The sequence below is a fragment of the Trachypithecus francoisi genome, unplaced genomic scaffold (genome assembly GCF_009764315.1).
Source record: "Trachypithecus francoisi isolate TF-2019V2 unplaced genomic scaffold, Tfra_2.0 Lachesis_group20, whole genome shotgun sequence".
Classification (NCBI taxonomy): domain Eukaryota; kingdom Metazoa; phylum Chordata; class Mammalia; order Primates; family Cercopithecidae; genus Trachypithecus; species Trachypithecus francoisi.
In genome coordinates, this window is record NW_022681466.1 from 14341311 (window position 1) to 14360584 (window position 19274).

General features: G+C 51.8%; 2 protein-coding genes across 3 annotated transcripts in view; one reads left to right on the forward strand and one right to left on the reverse strand.

The window, feature by feature from the left end:
• Nucleotides 1-19274, forward strand: part of TBCD (tubulin folding cofactor D) — a 186260-nt gene that overhangs the window by 77909 nt on the left and 89077 nt on the right. The gene's annotated exons all lie outside the window — the stretch shown is intronic.
• Nucleotides 481-11717, reverse strand: ZNF750 (zinc finger protein 750). The gene is made up of 3 exons (XM_033181726.1): nt 10995-11717; nt 2017-3633; nt 481-1875 (listed from the first exon to the last, which is right to left on the reverse strand). Exons 2-3 carry the CDS (start codon nt 3450-3452, stop codon nt 1140-1142), a joined length of 2172 nt encoding a protein of 723 aa, XP_033037617.1. The 5' UTR covers nt 3453-3633; nt 10995-11717; the 3' UTR covers nt 481-1139.

Genomic DNA, 19274 nt, shown 5'->3' on the forward strand with positions numbered 1-19274 from the left:
ATATGCACACATACATACCCAATCGAATGTGCCCACACCCAGAGATGCACACCCACACAATTGAATGTGCCCCCCTACAGATAGCACACATGCACACCCACAGAATCAAATGCGCACACACACCCACAGATATGCGCACGTGCACACCCGCACACCCACACAATAGAATGCACACACACACACCCGCAGAGATGCATAAGCGCGCACACCTGCAGACGTGCACTCGCACACATCCACGTGATCAAATGTGCACATGCATCTGTAGACATGCACAAGCAGACACCCACACACCCGTAGCAGTGCACACCCACATGGGCGAATGTGCACACACACACCCCCACAGACAGCACACGCGCACACCCACACAATTGAATGTGCATACACGCATCCGTTCACAGGTTAATTGCCTCAGCAATCAGCTCTTTTTCATTGAGTGTTATGGCAAAATGTTCTAAAGGATAACATAGATTGACATTCATCTTCATTTTGTGTTTCCTTATGGTTCATATGAGTTTATTGGAAAATTAGCAACATACACATCATTTTGGGGAATGGAAAGTGAGGCAGAGTAAGGCAGAACACTCACTGTAGCATTATAAGCAAGTAGAATAAATTGATAATACCTTCACCAGTAATGCACTTTACTTAGCGGAAATAAATTATTTGTATAAATAGCCTCTCGATGTTTGTGTGTTATTTAGTTATAACATCACGTTTTTCTTTTTTACGTACGGCACTTTAATGCTAGTACTGAAAATGTTTTTTCTGACATTTTTTCAGTGATTGTCATTTACTTCATATATGCAGCTACAGCTAATAGAAAAACAGTTAAAACAATTCGTTGTAGTGGCGAGATATTTATAAGCAAACATTTATAAAAGATCTTCTGTAAGACGGCTTAGACTTCAAAATATCAGTCTTAGAGTCATTCAGATGTTTTTACAACCAAAAGTAGAAGCACCTTTTAATATTCATGCTTAATATTTATAAAAACTGAATTGGAGGTTTTGTTTGTTTGTTTTCGAGAAGAAGCTGCATTTGTAAAAACAGGAAAGTGCCAGTTCAGAGGTGGCGTAGCTCGCTGCCTTGGGAGGCATGTGTGTGGCCGTAGCTCTGTGAGCACACGTGTGAACCCGGCGTTAGGATACCCGGGCCCTCCTTCTTAGTGTGAACACTCTGGCCGTGTCTTGCAGCTTCGCCTTCTTAGCTCCTTGCTGGGATTTTCCAGCATCCCTTTGACTTGTCCTCTTTTGTCCTTTGGGTCTGAGGTCACCCTGGGCCTCCTGGCTCTCCGTGGAGCTGAGTGTGGGTGTGTCTTGCTGGCAGACAGGTTCTGGGGCTGCAGCCTCCCCATCGCCCACCCGGATGTTCCTGGGGCTGTAGGCCGCCAGCTGGCACAGGGCCACGGCTGCCGTCTGCTTCTGCTCCTCGCTGCTGTCCACTGCACGTGCGTCTGGAGCCTCCTCTCCGGGGCCTGTGGGTGGGGCCCCGTCACCGTCGAGGCTGCCTGGCTTGGTCTCAGGGTGGCTGGACACATCCTCAGAACCTTCTGTCCCAGTCTTCTGTGGAGCAGCAGCAGCAGGTTCTGCAGCTCGTGGTTGACTGGGGAAGGCAGGCCTCAGAGCCTGGGCGTTGCAGGGGTCCTTCACCGAGAGATTGAGGGGAAGGTCCTGCAGCTCTGAGAAGCTGGCGGTTTCCGCCTGGGGGCTGCCTTGGTACGTGGGTTCGTGGGTGGCTGCCGGGTTTATCTCTGATTTCTTGGAGAGGTTGAGGGGACCCATCCTGGAGCTGTCCTCCGGACTGGAAGGCACGGCCTCCAAGACGAGAGAGGTGCTTCCAGGCGGAGCGGGGGGGTCTCCGTTCACAACATTGAGGCTAGAAGAAGCCAAGAGAAAGCTTAGTAGGAGCTTGCTTAGAAAAGCAACTGCGTGAAGCAGTTTGAACAAGTATAAACTTGGCTCATGGAACCCAACCAGAAACATTCCCTTGGAGGTTTTGAAAATGACATTTTCTTACCTTGTTGGAGACTCTGCTCTGGTCTCAGGAGCCTGGGCAGGTAGGCATCCTGTGATTTTCTTAACAGGCTTGAAGGCTGTGAGGCTTTGCTCCGGCTGGTAGAGTCTTCCCAGCGCACTGGAGGCCGCCTTGTTGGAGAGGTCGCACAGGCCGTCGCAGGTCTGGCTCGTCTGTGTGAAGTTGGTGGGGCTTGGCCTCCCCGGGGAGCCTGTAGCTGCGCTCCCTGCGCGGGGGCTCATTTTGGACCCTTCCGTGTCTCTCTGCCCAGCCTTGGAAGAGTCTTGAGCCTCAGGAATTGGACTTTCGAACTCGATGTGTTTGCTGTTGGGGTCTGAAGGGTTTAACCTGGGAGGGCTTGAGGCTGGGTAGCCCAGGGTGGCTTCTTCAAGCAGGTGAGAGCTCTGATCTCGGGTGAGGCCGGCGACAGCTGGGAGTCTGAGACCGTAGGAGGAAAACGCAGACTCTGGCCTGTAAAATCCATAAGGAATCGGCAGATTAGAGGGATATTGCTGGAAAAACCTGTAATGATCATATGTGGCTGGAGATGGAGTCAGGTGCTTAGGGATCGGCCCCGGGTGAGGCAGAAAGTGTCTTGCGTCTTGGGCTCCGTAGACTGACAGCAGGGGCGCATCGCACTCTGGCGAGCGCCCAGCCAGCAGGTAAGGCGAGTAGATGGTGGCCAGCCCGTGCTCTGTGTAAAAGTGAGGCGGGTACTCTGGGATTGTGGGGTGCATGTAAGGGGAAATGGCCCCAAGTCCCTTTGTAGATGAGATTTTATGTGGAAACTCTGGTGGGAGGAAAGGTGAGCCGACTTTCCAGGGGTAGCCAGGAGCGTGGAAGGCCGACTTGGTGTGGAAGGAGGCGGCCTTGGCAGTGGGGTTGGGTAAAGCCAGTGTCTCAGGCGCCTCAGTGCTGTCTGGCCCCTTAAGTCTGTGCTCGCCAACTGGAACAAATGCAGAAGGCCGAGCTGCGCCTTCCAGAGCAGGCTGGGCACCGAGGGCGGCTTCTGGAGCTGGGCTCTCGCAGGCTGATGCCCTGTGGAGGGCTGGCTTCTGTCCTGGGCACCTGTGGCTTCCCCGGGCTTGCAGCTCCGGGTTCTCCTTGATGTCTTCCCTGGCAGAGCTGTGCTGAAGCTTTGAGTCAAAGGTGGAGACTCCGTTTGTGACAGTCTTGGAAGAGGCTGGCTTGGCCGTGGCATCGGGCTGGTTGGTTTGCTTAGCGTCTAGCGAGTTAGATTTAGAGCACTTGGGAACTCGATCCTGCTCGGATACTAAAGTAATCGAGTTTTTACAAAGACCATACTTCATGTGATTAAAAAGATGGGACTTCTCATTGCAAGTAAAGGGACATTGGAAACATTTATACTTGAAGGGCTTTCCCGGAGGCCTGGGGATGTAATGCGGCTTTTTTGGCTTCCGCTCTTTGAGAAGACTCATTTTCCTTCTTACGCCTCGGACTCTGGCCGTCCAGGTGGCGTGATCACCATCGACACCTCGTGCACCTCGTGGTTTCTGAAGGGGAACCTCCCGCTTTGCCTCTTTCCCGAGCGCTTCTACTGGAAGCCAGGTCTGTGTGCTGAGGGTCTGGCGAGAGCCTCCGTCATCTGGCAGCCAGGAGCTGCAACAAAGAGCAGAGTCTTGGTGTCAAGACAGCGAGTGTGAGGGGTCGGGGAGAAGCTGGCCTCAGCTTGCCACACCGCCGCAGGATCCCTGAAGCAGAGCCCCGGAAGGGCTGAAACCGCCTGCTCCTGAGGTCACAGAAGCAGCCCTGCCCTTGGTAACCTGGCTGCTAACTCCCCACCATGTTTTCTGTTTTCTGAGTCTGATCTGAAAGAGTCACCTTGGGGCCTAGAGGTGGAGTGTGGTGTGTGGTGCGTTGAGTGTCTGTTCTGAGAATGCCTGTAAGTCTTTGAGTTTTGGGAACTTTTATCCTGTGACCTGGACCGTTCCTTGAAAGCACCCTGCTGGGGGCTAAGGACGCCGAGCCCCCTCCCAGGGTCTGGACAGAGTCCTGTCCCAGTGCTGCCTGACTCTGCTTGGAGGGTTACACGCTTGAAACAGTGGGTGTGTGGTTGGCCGCACTCTCACCTGAAATGCAAAGGGGTTTGTGGCCGTTTCCCCTTAACGTGTACCCCACAGTTGCAGAGTGACCCCTCACTTTTACACAGAGCATGGGCTGGCCACCGTCTACTTGGTCCTACCTGCTGGCCTGGAGCTCGCCCAAGTACAGCGCGCCCCTGCTGTCGGTCTGCAGAGCCGAAGACCATGGATGCTCCCTGCCTCCCGTGCGGCCAATCCCTAAACACTCGTGGCAGTTTCTGCCCTCTTCAGCCACGTTGTTGGTGTATTCCTAGTGTGCTTATTTAAAAATGAAGAACATTCAAACACAAGACTCCACCCTACCGCTTCTAAAGTCAGCTTTATCATTAAGTAGCATTTATGTTGTCTCAGATGTGAATACAAATGCTCTATTTATGTTGACTTAAATGGTTGAAATACTGTTGAGGTGAATTTGTACATCCTGTGAGTGACAGCAGCATTGTGAGACATGCTTTCATGGTCACCCCGTTCCTGCTGGCCAGGAGGCACGGCCAGCGGCACCTGCCCATCCAGGTGCACCTCCAAATGGAAGAGCCAAAGCTTTGCCACACTCGTGCCCGAGAGGAGACCGGAGTGAGTGGTGTCTGCTTTAGAGATGGTTGGGCCATGGGAGGAAGCTGTCCTGGCCCTTAACCTTTAGGGAGTGGGTTCAGCCCTTGGGCCACACCTGCTCAGGTCCCGGGACCCACCAGGGGCTGCGCTGTGATGTCAGGGCTGGCCTGCTCTTTTGGATTCTTCCACAGGGTCTCTGTGTCCCTCTTACCAGCCCCAGGTTTCCTTCAGAGGCTGCACTGCACACCACTGGGGCTCTCACCTGCCTCCTAACCCAAGGCTGAGAGCAAAGGCTATTTGTTTTTTTTTTTTTTTTTGAGACAGAGTTTCTCTCTTGTCGCCCAGGCTGGAGTGCAGTGGCGCAATCTCAGCTCACTGCAACCTCTGCCTCCCAGATTCAAGCGATTCTCCTGCCTCAGCCTCCCGAGTAGCTGGGATTATAGGTGCCCACCAACACTCCTGGCTAATTTTTTTTTGTATTTTTAGTGGAGACGGGGTTTCACCATGTTGGCCAGGCTGGTCCTGAGCTCCTGACCTCAGGTGATCCACCTGCCTCAGCCTCCCAAAGTGCTGGGATTACAGGCGTGAGCCACCGCACCTGGCCCAGAACAAAGGCTTTGAGAGTCTGGGGCTCTCCACGTGGCAGCTGGGCCTGGAGCGACTCAAGCAGCAGCTGTGCCTGGGAGACAGCATGAGTGGAAGATGGGGTGGAGGTATAGTGGATCAAGGCTGAACACTTTAATTCGTATTAAAAATGTAAAAAGGAAAAGGTCTTTTAGCGTCTAAATATTTTCAAACAGCTTAAAAATAAAGTTAGATGACCCAAATGCCTATCAATGATAGACTGGATAAAGAAAATGTGGCACATATACACCATGGAATACTGTGCAGCCATAGAAAGGAATGAGATCATGTCCTTTGCAGGGATGTGGATAGAGCTGGAAACCATCACCCTCAGCAAACGAACGCAGGAACAGAAAACCAAACACGCGTGTTCTCACTCGTAAGTGGGAGCTGAACAGCGAGAACACATGGACACAGGGAGGGGAACATTACACACCAGGACCTGTCTGGGGGTGGGGGTCAGGGGGAGGGAGAGCATTAAGACAAATAGCTAATGCATGCAGGGCTTAAAACCTAGATGATGGGTTGATGGGTGCAGCAAACCACCATGGCACACGTTTACCTATGTAACCTACACGTTCTGCACTTGTGTCCCAAAACTTAAAGTATAATTAAAAAAAAATACATAAAAGTAAAGTTAAATGGAGGGCTGGGGGCAGTGGCTCATGCCTGTAATCCCAGCACTTTGGGAGGCCGAGGTGGGAGGATCCCTTGAGCCCAGGAGATTGAGGCTGCAGGGAGCTGTCATCCTGCCACCACACTCCAGCCTGGGCAGCAGAGTGAGACCTTGCCTCAAAAAAAGGCTAAATGGAAATGACTTAAGAAAACTGTTTCAACTGCAGTTTTTTTTTTTTTTAAGGAATGGGCAGATGTGCCCATTCTTGAGTCTGTGAGGTTTTATGTGTAGACATCAGGGTGGCTAAAAGTCGAGTGAGAAGCTGCCCCTTGAAAGTAGAGTGGTGTGTGTGGAGCCTGGGAGGCAGCTGTCCCTGAAGCAGGGCCGCCTCCCTGCACCCGCTGTCCTTCCTCCCACACGCCAGAGGCCAGGGGTGGAGCTGGGCTCTCATACTGCTGCTCCGAACTTCGGGAAAGTGCTCTGATTTTATTCTCAGCAAACTGGTTTCTCTACTCATTTATTCATATTTCTTTCTTTCTTTCTTTTTTTTTTTTTTTGAGACGGAGTTTCGCTCTTGTTGCCTAGGCTGGAGTGCAGTGGTGCGATCTCGGCTCACCGCAGCCTCCGCCTCCTGGGTTCAAGCAATTCTCCTGCCTCAGCCTCCCTAGTAGCTGGGATTACAAGTGCTCACCACCACGCCCAGCTAATTTATTGTAATTTTAGTAGAGATGGGGTTTCACTATGTTGACCAGGCTGGTCTCGAACTCCTGACCTCAGGCGATCTGCCCGCGTCAGCCTCCCAAAGTACTGGGATTACAGGTGTGAGCCACCGCGCCCAGCTCATTTATTCATATTTCTTAAAAACCCAAAGAACCACCCTTCCCCCTACAAACTGCCTCTATTAACATACTTTAAGTTCTTTAAGACATTTATTTACTAAGAAGTGGTTTGGGTAGAAAAGAGGGGTTCTGCTGACCTGTCGCCTTATCTGTGATGAGTTTCTGTGTAGCAGGGACAGTGAGGTACATGTTTGGATGAGGACAAGATGTTTGTTACCCTACAACCAGGGAGGGTGTCGGGTGACACCCTGGGGCTCAGACCCCGCGCTCAGCACCCCTCTCCCACCGTGGGCTGCCACAGAAGCTACAATGAACCGGGTCAAAGCCAAGCAAATGAAACACGTAATGATAGTTTTGTCTTTGTCTTTCTAATTTCCCCCATTAGAAAAAAGAACGTGAAATACTTCTTTATGGGCTCAGTCCCTACCGAGTGGGGCAGACCTGCCCTGGGTGATGAAAGCAGTTTCCCTGCCTCCCTTCAGGAAGTGGAGAAGCCGGTGCCTGGTTCCAGCCAAACGCTGGGCCAGCCAGATCAGTCAGTGGGGCCTGTGCCGGCACGCCTCGCCGCGCTCCCTGGTTCTGAAGGCGTGAGAACCTCTGCAAGTCAGGTTCCCATGATTGTATAGGATATGTTATGGCAGGGATCTGAAAACTGATGATTTCATCACTAGCTGGAAGCATCATGATCAAAACGATGACAGTTGCAAAACGTTCATCAAGTGAGAGCTGCGTCCTCGCGATACCGAAACGTCGCCTCCAGCACCTGAAACAAGCCCTCAGAGGGGCAGGTGACTCCCTCAGGATCTAAGAAAGTGAGGACTTTAGTTTTCGAAGCAGCATTATTTCACATTGCTGATACTCTCAGGCAAATAAATGAATAACCCGTGTTGGTTAGATTTTCTCAAAAGCTTTACAGCAGGCAAGTTACGTGTAAACTCTGCTGTTAGCCAAAATAGTAATTAGGGAAATAATTGCTTTTATATTAATATGTCTCTTTTCTAGTCAGATGTTATTATCTGAAGTTTTGAACGATTTGCCCTTTTGTTCTTGTTGACGTAAGCAGGTGTGGCAGGGAGGAAGCCCCTGGTGAGTGAGAGCATTTTGGGGTTGAATTGCTTGAAGGAAATTTGTGTAAACATGGAGTCTCGGGCAGTAGTTTTAGTAAAACCTGGATAAACTGACCTCTCAGACATTGGATAGACTGACCTCTCAGGCCTTGGATAAACTGACCTCTCAGGCTTGCACAATTTGCTAATTAAAACAGGGAGCACAGCTGCTTCGGTGTAAGCCGGGCGGAGTTCACCTGATCTATAAAACTACAATAGTGTCAGAGGAGTAAGTGGGATAAAATTGTTGCTTTGGTAAGCTTTCAAATGATGATGTCAGCCTGTGAGTTCTGTGTCCTGCTTAAGTGAGGTTTATAAGGATGAAGAAACCAAACCCGACGGCCAGTACCTCAGGCTGTCACATCTGTCTGTGGGCACAACGTTTAAATTGTCTCTGGTCAGTTTCTACCAGCCCGACTTTGTACTCTGGCAACTGCTGGTGTTAAATATTCCCAGAAGAGTATGTTGTTGCCCAAACAGTGTAACCCAGAACTCTAGCTGTTTATAATAATTTGGATTTGCATTTAGAGGTGCAGTTTTTCTCTAGAGGTGAAAAAGAAGTGCCGGGCATCTTCCTCTCCTGGGGAGACATGTTTCCATTTTAGTTAATAACATGCCTGGAGAGCTATCTGTCTGGTAATAAAGCAGAGTCTCGTTCATTATTTGCTTTCGTTTGAGAACTGCAGTGCTAGCATATTTTACAGTGAAGACCTCGGTGTGATCCTGAAGGAGGGTCTCATCCTCCTCTCGATTCCCACTGGATCGGCAGGAAACGTTAGCAGGGTGGACATTCCACAGAGCTTCCACATCTGGATCAAAGGTGGCTGTTACTGAAATACTTATGCAGACTCTTCCCTGGCTGCTGCTGGCTAATGTGTGCCCTCTTCTCCAACCCACCTCCTCTGAACCTGGCCTGGCACAAAGACTTCTTTCTCCAAATTATTTCAGACCAAGCAGCCAATGTAGACAATGTCTACACTAAAGGGCATAAGAACAGTGGGGTGCAGTGGCTTAAAACATGCTCAGGATCCCGCCGAGCTTTCGCCAGGTTTTCTTGCTGTATTTACAGATGCCATTCTGTGCCTTTCTAAGTATTTTAAATGTTGTGTGCTCAGCCGATGCACTTGGCTTCTGGAAAGTGCGCTGAGCTGAGAGCTCACTTCTCTTCCTGCTCAGCGTGCACTGGGCTGGGTGTTGGGGCGTAGCTGCCCACACAGACAGTGCTTTGAAGAGTGAATGGTTTCGGTTGGCCACGGGGTTGTGTCTTTCTTGTTTTTAAAGTTCTAAATTGCCAATATACTGTCTTTCCAAAGGTTCCTAAATGTGGACAGTCAATGCAGCAGTTGTTGGGGTGATAGTGAGAAGCTGGGATGCTTAACAAGCTTCTGAGGAGTTTCAACTTTGAAAAATAGACGAGAGAAAGAGTTCTTAAAAAAAAACAAACACTTTGATGGGACACAGTGGAGGTAATTACAGTTTAACTTTATGGGACGTTTCTGTGACAGGCTGGGTAATTATGGGACGTTTCTGTGACAGGCTGGGCAACCATGGGACGTTTCTGTGACAGGCTGGGCGACCATGGGACGTTTCTGTGACAGGCTGGGCGACCATGGGACGTTTCTGTGACAGGCTGGGCGACCATGCTTGTCATGTGTCCTAACCTGTGCCTGAGACTGTGCTGTAATGTTCCTTTTGGTGGTGTCCAGCTGTCTGGCAAGGAGCCTGCTGGGCTGGAGCATTGTGAAGGGCATGCTGTAATTACAATATTGTGATGTGGCGTTGTTGCATAACTCAAGGACACACCATTGTCGCCTACCCACTGGGATGTCGCAAGAACGAGATTTGTGAGTTTTACTCCAATTGAGCTTTTCCAGTGATTGACTGCCACTCCCTCCCAGCCTTTCGGCTCTTTAAAATGAAGGATAAACCTCAGGACAACCAAGACCTGGGGAAAAGACAGTTTTCGGGAATATAATTTGGAAGAATGGATCCAGAAAAACAACCAGGGGCTCTTATTCTAGTTTCGGCAGGAGATCCCGAGTTACAGACCTGAGCTCGTAAACAAACGCTCACCACTTACAGTCACCGCCTCATCCTGAAACTCCGGTCAGAAATGCTGGAAGGCCTTTGCTACTGCGCAGTGAAAATTAGGGGCACAAATGTGGATGGATTGTGCTTGGTCAATAATTGTTCTCCTCCAAAGCAGATTTATGAGAAATTTCATGTAAGGAAAAAAACCCTTTTTGTGTCTGTGTGTACATGCACATGAGACTTTAACAACCAAACAGAAACTTAACCCCTTTGGTTTTGTTTTGTTTTTGAAAGCTTACGTTCCATTTTAAACTTTGTGTAAGCTTATGTACTTATTTTAAACTTTAAAAGTATTAAAAGTTAAACTAGATATTAAATTCGGCACTAATATGCATACACCACACACTTATAATCCTAAATTCAGCTCTAATGTACATACATCACACATATACATAACCCTGAATTCAGCAGAATGTCCATACACCACACACACACATATATAACCCTATATTCAGCCTAGTGTACATAGACCACACATATACATGTAAACCCTAAATTCAGCTTAATGTACATATACCACACATATATATAACCCTAAATTCAGCAGAATGTACATACACCACACATAGAAACCCTAAATTCAGCCTAATGTACATACACCACACATATATATAACCCTAAATTCAGCCTAATATACATATGCCACACACATATATAAACCCTAAAGTCACCCTAATGTACATACACCACACACATATATATGACCCTTACCTCTTGTTAGCATTTATTGTAGTTTGTTTTTGAGGTTAGGAACAGTTAAGCAATAATATGAATTTGTGTTGGTTTAACTTTTATGAATTTTAGGGCAGAACAAGGAGTTAATTTCCAGATAAGCTTGTTCTTGTTCTTAGAATTGTCAGCCTCATTAGAAGTTTTGTAATCGTGGTCTGCATCCCAGCCATGCACCTGCTGGGTCCTGAGTAATCCCTGAAGCCCAGAGCAAGGCAGAGCAGACACGGGGCAAACGCTGCGTTCAGCTGGGTATTTTAGATACGTCTGAGAAGACTTTTAAAATAAAACTTGAATTTGAAAAGAAATAGTAAGTACTTACCAGAGGTGGGCAGTGCTGGGATGTGGCCGGGTCTTGGTGCTGGTGGCTGGCGGTGCTCAGGAAGCAGTACCTGTTCTCACGCTTGCTTGGTGAAACTGGAGCCGGCTGTTCCAGTGGGAGGGATTTAAGTGTAGGAGTTGAGCCCTCAGGGCGTAGAGATGCACCTGATATTCCTCCTGCCCGCAGCTACAATTCATGTGTTTGCACCCACCGAGCTGCTGCAGGCAGCCTCCCCAGCACTGGACCTAGCGAGCAAGTATCTGGCAGACTCCCGGCGCTGTCTGTGAGTGCTGAGTGCAGTGTCCGTGCTACCTGGACGGCCATGGGTCGGAGGGCTTCCGATGTGTCTGCATTTAGAATATAGATTACTGTATTCATCACACCTGATGAACATTTGGCGTTACGGTAAAGACATGTGAGACTTTCCTTTAGAACTTGAGCATATATACACAGGAGGCAAACACTTCGATTGATTCTCAAGTACACATCCCCTGGGAGGTACAGCATTCATGGTGTCCTTGCCACGAAGGGTCCAGTGAGGCCTTTGAGGGTCTGAGTACCTTCCACCCTCTACCCTGCTCCTGAGAGTCTCTGTCCCTGGTCCTCCTTGGGAGCTGAGCTGGCAGGGAGGGAGCTCACCCAGCACCGGGCTGCAGGGACCTGCCAGAGCTTGCCCGACCGACGCCAGGCACCGCAAGAGCCGCAAGAGCTGCGGAGCCGGGTGTGTGGGTGCGGGGGAGGGGGAGGGGCCAGCTGTGAGCTCCCGCAGACCACCCCCCACACACTTTAAATCGCAGAGGCACTTGACGTGGGGACCAGTTTTTACCTCCACACCCCCTCCCCGCAAACTGCTTGCTTATTTAATCGGAGGCCGCACCCCAGCTATAGCGAAGGCTGGAATGTGGTGTTGGTTTGAGGACTGGGAAAGGAGGTGGGATGAGCTGTTGTCAGGCCCTTGGATGAGCCTGAGGCTGCAGGGCAGAGGCGTAGGGACGAGCTGGCCAGGACGGACACGCTGTTTCTGTTTTTTTTTTTTTTTTTTTTTTTGAGATGGAGTTTTGCTCTTGTCGCTCAGGTGCCCGCCACCACGCCCGGCTAATTTTTTGTATTTTTACTAGAGGTGGGGTTTCACCATGTTAGCCAGGATGGTCTTGATCTCCTGACCTTGTGATCCACCCACGTCGGCCTCCCAAAGTGCTGGGATTACAGGTGTGAGCCACCACGCCCGGCCTGTTTTTTTGTTTTTGTTTTTTATTTTTTTCCGTAAGATTTTACATGGCTTTGCTTTTACTTTTATATTTAATTCCTTTTTTTTTTTTTTTTTGAGGCAGGGTCTTGCTCTGTCACCCGAGCCGGAGTGCAGTGGTGTGATCACAGTTGGCTGTAGCCTCAACCACATGGACTAAGGTGATCCTCCTGCCTCAGCCTCCCCAGTAGCTGGGACTATAGGCATGGTCACTATGCCTGGTGAATTTTTTGTAGATACAGGGTTTTGCCATGTTGCCCAGGATGGTTTAATACCTTAAATTTTTTTTTTTTTTGGTGACTTTTGTCCATTGAGACATCCATATACTTTATGAAGTCAAAAAGAGTTATATAAGTTTTATCACAAAAAACAGCAGTTCCCTGTCCCTCTTACCTACTCCTGGATAGCAAACTATCCCAAACTTAGTGGCTTAGAATAAGTACCGTTTTATTCCGTCTTCAGATATATTGTGTCAGGAGTTTGTGGAGGGCCTGGCTGAGTGCTCCCTTTGTTTCATGGACACTGGGGTGGCTCAGTTAGGAGAAAGCTGGCAGGTGACTGGTCTGGCGGGTACAGGACAGCTTCACTCACCTGCCCTCTGTCATGGAGGGGCAGCTGGGATCCTGCGATCCGCTGGAACCTCATCCTCACTCAGTAGCACTTCACAGGCCTCTCTAGGAGGGTGGTCAGCTGTGTGATCGCTCAGGACTTGAAGAGAGCAAGGTGGAAAGTTCTAGTCCTCCAGAAGGCTGGGTCGCAGATTGTCAGGGCGTCCCGTCTGTCGCCTTTCTCTGCCAAGGAAGCCTCACGCTGCCCAGATGCAAGGCGGGAGCCGAGGGCTCCCCCTCTCAGCGGCGGGAGTGCCGGGTGTCTGCGCTACGACTCCCTCTACCCAGAAGCCCCACCTCGGCCTTTCCTGAGCTGAGTGTTCTGGTGTTTACCTTGATTCCAGCCTTACTGATCTGTTGGTGGTTCTGTGCCCTCTCTCTCCCTCTCTCCCTTCTCCACTCCTGGTCTAGGTGTTGTCTGGTGGCTTGCCTTCGTGGAAGATGGGAATTTGCCTCTCTTTGCCCCTTCTGCCCCCATGCCTGTCTTCCCGTCATCCAGGGGATTTTGCCTGCCTCTCTCTTGCACTGGAAGGCCTGCTACTTGGATCCCATGTCTTTCTCTTGAGTTAATCATTTATTTTGACGTGAGGGACATACCTTTTATAGGCTCTTGAGAAAGTGCGAGAGAGTTTTCTGGAGGCCTTGAATTATTGAAAATGGTTTTATCTGCCTGACTGATAGTTTGGCTGAGTCTAGAACTTCAGGCCAGAAATCATCGACCTTCAGAGTTTTGCAAGTTTTCTCGATTTTCTCCAGCTTCTACTACTGCAGTTGAGAACCTTGATGCCATTCGGATTCCTGATTCTTTGTCTCTTAACATTTCGTGTGAAAATTTTCAAACATATGGACAAGTTGTAAGGATGCTCCAGTGAACTCTCCTATACCCAACAGCGGGGTTCTGCAGTTAGCACAGCTGTCTGCGTTCCCTTCCCTTGCCCTCGCCGTCCAGCTTACTTACCCTTCCCTTGCCCTCGCCGTCCAGCTTACTTACCCCTCCCTTGCCCTCGCCGTCCAGCTTACTTACCCCTCCCTTGCCCTCGCCGTCCAGCTTACTTACCCTTCCCTTGCCCTCGCCGTCCAGCTTACTTATCTTGCTGCATTTCAGGTCAGTTGCAGACATCAGTCTGCTTTGCTCCAAACACTTTGCAGGCATATTCTTATTAGTTTATTCTTTCAAAGGTAAGGTTTACCTTCAGTGAAGGGCACCGGTCTTAAGAGGACCATTTAACGGGTTTTGACAAACATGTTCTCCCATTATGGCCCCAGAGAGTACCATCACACCGATGCCACCCTTCCCCACCCAGACCGTGGCAACTGCAGGCTGATACTTTTCCACCGTGGATTAGTTTTATGTATTGTAGAATTTTATGCAGTAGTGGTTCCTGGTTTTATGTACAGCCGTTTCTCACCTGCAGATTCTTTCCTTTATCCTCAGTAGTCTTAGTTTTCTTAACTTAACTTTATATTCCCACACTTCTTTTTTTTTTTTTTTTGAGACTGAGTCTCGCTCTGTCGCCCACGCTGGAGTGCAGTGGCCGGATCACAGCTCACTGCAAGCTCCGCCTCCTGGGTTTACGCCATTCTCCTGCCTCAGCCTCCTGAGTAGCCGGGACTACAGGCGCCCGCCACCTCGCACGGCTAGTTTTTTGTATTTTTTAGTAGAGACGGGGTTTCACCATGTTAGCCAGGATGGTCTCGATCTCCTGACCTCGTGATCCGCCCATCTCGGCCTCCCAAAGTGCTGGGATTACAGGCTTGAGCCACCGCGCCCGGCCTGTATTCCCACACTTCTGTTAAGTATTTGATTCCTCATTTTGATTTCCATGAGCTCTGTTTTATTCTGAGTGTTCCTTTTGTAGCATCTCATTCTCATGCAGTAGTTGTAGTAGCTTTTCTTATCCTTCCTAAGGATTTTAGTGATAGCTTTCTTTTAGTGGGGGGTGGAGGAGTGGAGGTAGATGTTCTCCCTGTGTGTGTGTGTGTGTGTGTGTGTGTGTGTGTGTGTGTGTGTTTAAAGACCTGGGGTCTTGCCGTGTTACCCAGGCTGGACTTGAACTCCTGGTCTCAAGGGCTCCTCCTGCCCCAGCCTCCTGGGTAGCTGGGACTGCAGGAGCGCCATGCCATGCCTGGTGCCTTCCCTGCATCTTCAGCATGGCCTCTGCCGAGCACCTCGGAGAGTCAGCTCTGTCTCCTACAGAGGTGGGAGGCCTGCCCCCCAGTGCTTCTTGGGTTAGGCCTACCCTGCCCCACCCCCCAGAGTTCTGTGGTGCCACAGACCTGGAGCTTTTTAGGTTCCTGTCCTGTGGATCAGGGGAGTGTGGGTTTCCTCCCTCCAGGAGAGGGCTGGGCTTCTCAGTCTGAGGCATTTCCTGCTGTCCCTGCACTTCCAGGCTCCTCCATGGTCCTGGTGCTGCCTTTCCTGCCCTTCCTCTTCTACCCTGTAGCTTATGCCTTGAAAAAAGAAAATGGTCCGTTTCTGCTGTTTTTAGTGGGATTTTACCCACGATTTTTAATGTGTTCAACCCCCTATGTTACTCAGAAGTCTTGTGATTAGGTTTTTGACCAAATCTTAGGAACCATCATGGGGGTGGCCGCTGGTGTTTCTTGCGTGTTCATGGTGTCGGGGCCAGGTGCACCACCTGTGCTGATCCATTCACTCAGGAGCACCACGCACCTGACCCGTGGAGTCCCTCCACACATCCATTCACTCAGGAGCACCACGCACCTGACCCGTGGAGTCCCTCCACACGTCCATTTACTCGGGAGCACCACGCACCTGACCCGTGGAGCACCTCCCGACACAGGTCGGGAACATGGCTGAGGTACCCAGCCCAGAGGGCTATGAGCAGAATTACACCAGATGTGGGGGGTGCTTCCCTGTGGGTGCACACCCTGGGTGGGGAGGGAGCAGTACCTGGGGCGGTGGCTGCTCTTGGGGGTAAGCGCTGGTGCCAGTGTGTTGGGGGGTGCCAGGGACACAGGCAGGTGCTGGTGTTGCTGCCTCTGTGTCAGGATCTCTCTCTCTAGGGGCACACGGGCTGGAATCGCAGTCCTGGTTGAGCTTTCCTAGTTTCCAGGTGCGGGGGATGAGGCACAGGACGTGGCCGGCTCAGCCCCTTCCTCTCAGTCCTGTCCAGCTCGGCCCCATCTTCTCCGTCCGTCCTGTCCAGCTCGGCCCCTTCTCTCCATCCTGTCCAGCTCAGCCCCTTCTCTCCATCTTGTCCGGCCTGGCCCCTTCCTCTCCATCCTGTCCAGCTCGGCCCCTTCTCTCCATCTCGTCCGGCCTGGCCTCTTCCTCTCCACTCTGTCTGGCCTGGTCCCTTCCTCTCCATCCTGTCCAGCTCGGCCCCTTCCTTTCCGTCCGTCCTTTCTGGACTGGCCCCTTCCTCTCCGACCTGCCCAGCCCACCCCGGTCCCTTTGAAGCATCATTCTTTCCAGCACTGTGTGCTGGGACTCAAGTCTTGGCTCTTCCGTCTTCACCCTTTGTGACTTGGGGCAGCAATTACTGATGTTCCTGGGCCTCTGTCTTACCATCCATGAGAGGGACTTGTGAGCATCTCTCACAGGACACCTGAGATGAAGGAAGGGCGTCACATCTTTGACCTTCTTAAAATGCCAGATTGTTTTTGTTTTAATCCTTCGTGTTCCTTGTGGGGTGCTGCATCCAGAGGAAAGGAGAAAGGAAATGAAAACTGCAGAAAATCCAGAGGCCTGGCATCAGACTCCCAGTCTGATTTTGCCGAGGCTGTCGGGGAGACGCAGCAACATCCTGTCCCCTGAGGGCACGGCTTCAGGAACAGTTCCGGGCCTGAGGGCGCCTCTCGCCTGGCGGTGTCTCAGGCCTCTGCCCTCCTAAAGGGACTCAGGCCAGTGGGCGGGACTGTGGGATGGGACCGGCAGGCTGAGGGGGTGAGGGTGGCGGGCAGTCCCCGGCTTCCCTTCCCAACCGGATTCTAGATCTGGGGGCAGGGCATCCCAGGTCTGTCTGCTGAGCACATGTTAAGAGGAGGAACAGAAACGTAGGAACCCCCACAGGCCTGTCCTGTCTCCTGCCCTCCCCTGACCTGCATCCAGCTCTTAACGGGGTTTTGAGTACTTGCCCCTTCCCTTCCTTTGGAAAGTGTTTCTTAGGGTTTCTTGGTTGTCATTCATTTCTGGTTGGAATTCCCATAGTGAGAGACTGTCTTGGTTTTGCGCTGGCCTAGGGGCTGCCATGTGCCCTGTGCTGCTGAATGCGCCACGGCTGTGATCCCTGTGCCCCCCTCCACGTGCTGCGTCCGGCGTGCCACGTCCCCTCGTCCAGCCCTCTGCTGCCCGCTCCACGTGCTGCATCCGGCGTGCCACATCCCCTCGTCCAGCCCTCTGCTGCCCCCTCCACATGCTGCGTCTGGCGTGCCACATCCCCTCGTCCAGCCCTCTGCTGCCCCCTCCACGTGCTGCGTCTGGCGTGCCACATCCCCTCGTCCACCCTCTGCTGCCCCCTCCACGTGCTGCGTCTGGCGTGCCACATCCCCTCGTCCAGCCCTCTGCTGCCCCCTCCACGTGCTGCGTCTGGCGTGCCACATCCCCTCGTCCAGCCCTCTGCTGCCCCCTCCACGTGCTGCGTCTGGCGTGCCACATCCCCTCGTCCAGCCCTCTGCTGCCCCCTCCACGCACTACGTCCAGCATGCTGTGTCCCCTCGTCCAGCCCTCTCCTGCCCCCTCCACGTGCTGCGTCCTGTGTTCCGTGCCTACTCGTCCAGCCCTCTGCTGCCCCCTCTACACACTGTGTCCAGCGTGCCGTGTCCTCTCATCCAGGCCTCTGCTGCCCCCTCCACGTGCTGTGTCCCGTGTGCCGTGTCTTCTTGTCCAGCCCTCTGCTGCCCGCTGCTCTCTTTGGGACTTCCATTGTTTCCCCTTCCCCTTCCTTTCCTGGTTTTCTTCCCTAGTGCGGGTGCCCTTCCTGCTGCTGCGGGGCCCTGCTGCGGCCTCTGCCTTCCGTCCCTGGCGGTAGTGAGACTGGCTGAGACCCCGGGGAAGCCTGGAGACTGTCCTAGATTTCGGGAATGGTGCTACGCAGGCTTGCTGGCTTGGGTTAGGGCCCTAGGCCCTGCCTCCGGGTTGCCTGGAAGCCGCCAGCCGGGCCTGGACACCTCTCTGCCTCCTGTCACCTCAGAACAGTGGAGCAGCAGCCCAGGAACAGGTCACGGCCTTCACCTGTGTTACATGGCCACCTGCCTGAGAACCCCTGCAGACCCTGTGTTTTGGGAAGTCGATGTAACTGAGCAGAGCACGACTGAGAAGGGGCTGCCTCCCTCCCCACCCACCCTCGTTGCCTGGGACTGCTTGTCCAGGAGCTGGGCCTCGGGTGTCTGGTTTCTGAGCCACATACACTAACAAGGCCAAGCTCAGCAGTACCGCCGGGGTCCTCAACCACCAAGTGCCAAGGTCTGGGCCCGACCTGCTCTGGGTGCTGTGGGCACCGCTCAGCCACTCTGTGCAGGTGACTGAGGAGACATCTGATTTCTCATTAACAATGAACAACCCTGAGAACATCAGTGGGGTTTTAGTCATTGTGTCGGACAGCTCAGCGACGCGGAGAAATGGAAGTGGGGTTGATTTGGCTGTTGTGGTGAGATATGGCCAAGGCGTAGGAGAGAGTTTGGGGAAAGCTTTTCTTCTGGACATGTGTTGACTTTGATGAGTAAGTGGAGGGCTTTATCTGTAACTTGAAGTCTGAGATTTGTCAGGTCAGTACCTAAACTTTTATTTGTTTGTACAAATAATGCCACGATTTAATTTTTTTTTTTTTTTCCTGAGACGGAGTCTTGCTCTGTCACCCAGGCTGGAGTGCAGTAGCGCAATCTCCGCCTCCCGGGTTCAAGCGATTCTCCTACCTCAGCCTCCTGAGTAGCTGGGATCACAGTCGTGTGCTACCATGCCTGGCTAATATTTTGTATTATTAGTAGAGACGGGGTTTCACCATGTTAGCCAGGATGGTCTTGATCTCCTGACCTCATGATCCTCCCACCTCAGCCTCCTAAAGCGCTGGGATTACTGGGATTACAGGTGTGAGCCACCGGGCCGGGCCCACAATTTGAATTTTTACGGAACTGGAGCTAATTAATTTTTTCAGACGAGTGGGAGTGTGGCACACAGCCCCTCTCTGTTGCCCTTTTTTCCTACCAAGGCCCCTCCAGGCTGTCTCTTGCCTGGTGAGTGTGAGGGGATGGGTGGGCGCAGCCCTGTGGGATGGTGCTCTGTGGCAGGGCTGACAGTTTCTGGGTGTGTGGCCTGTGGGTAGCCTTTGTACTGGGTGCACAGTCCCTGGCTCCTCCCTCCCAACACTTTCACCCCAGCGGCCTTGGAAATGGGGTTCCCGGCGACTCTGCAGGCACCGTCAGAGTCAGAGGGAGGGCAGGCAGCTTTTGGTTTCTGTTTAAACA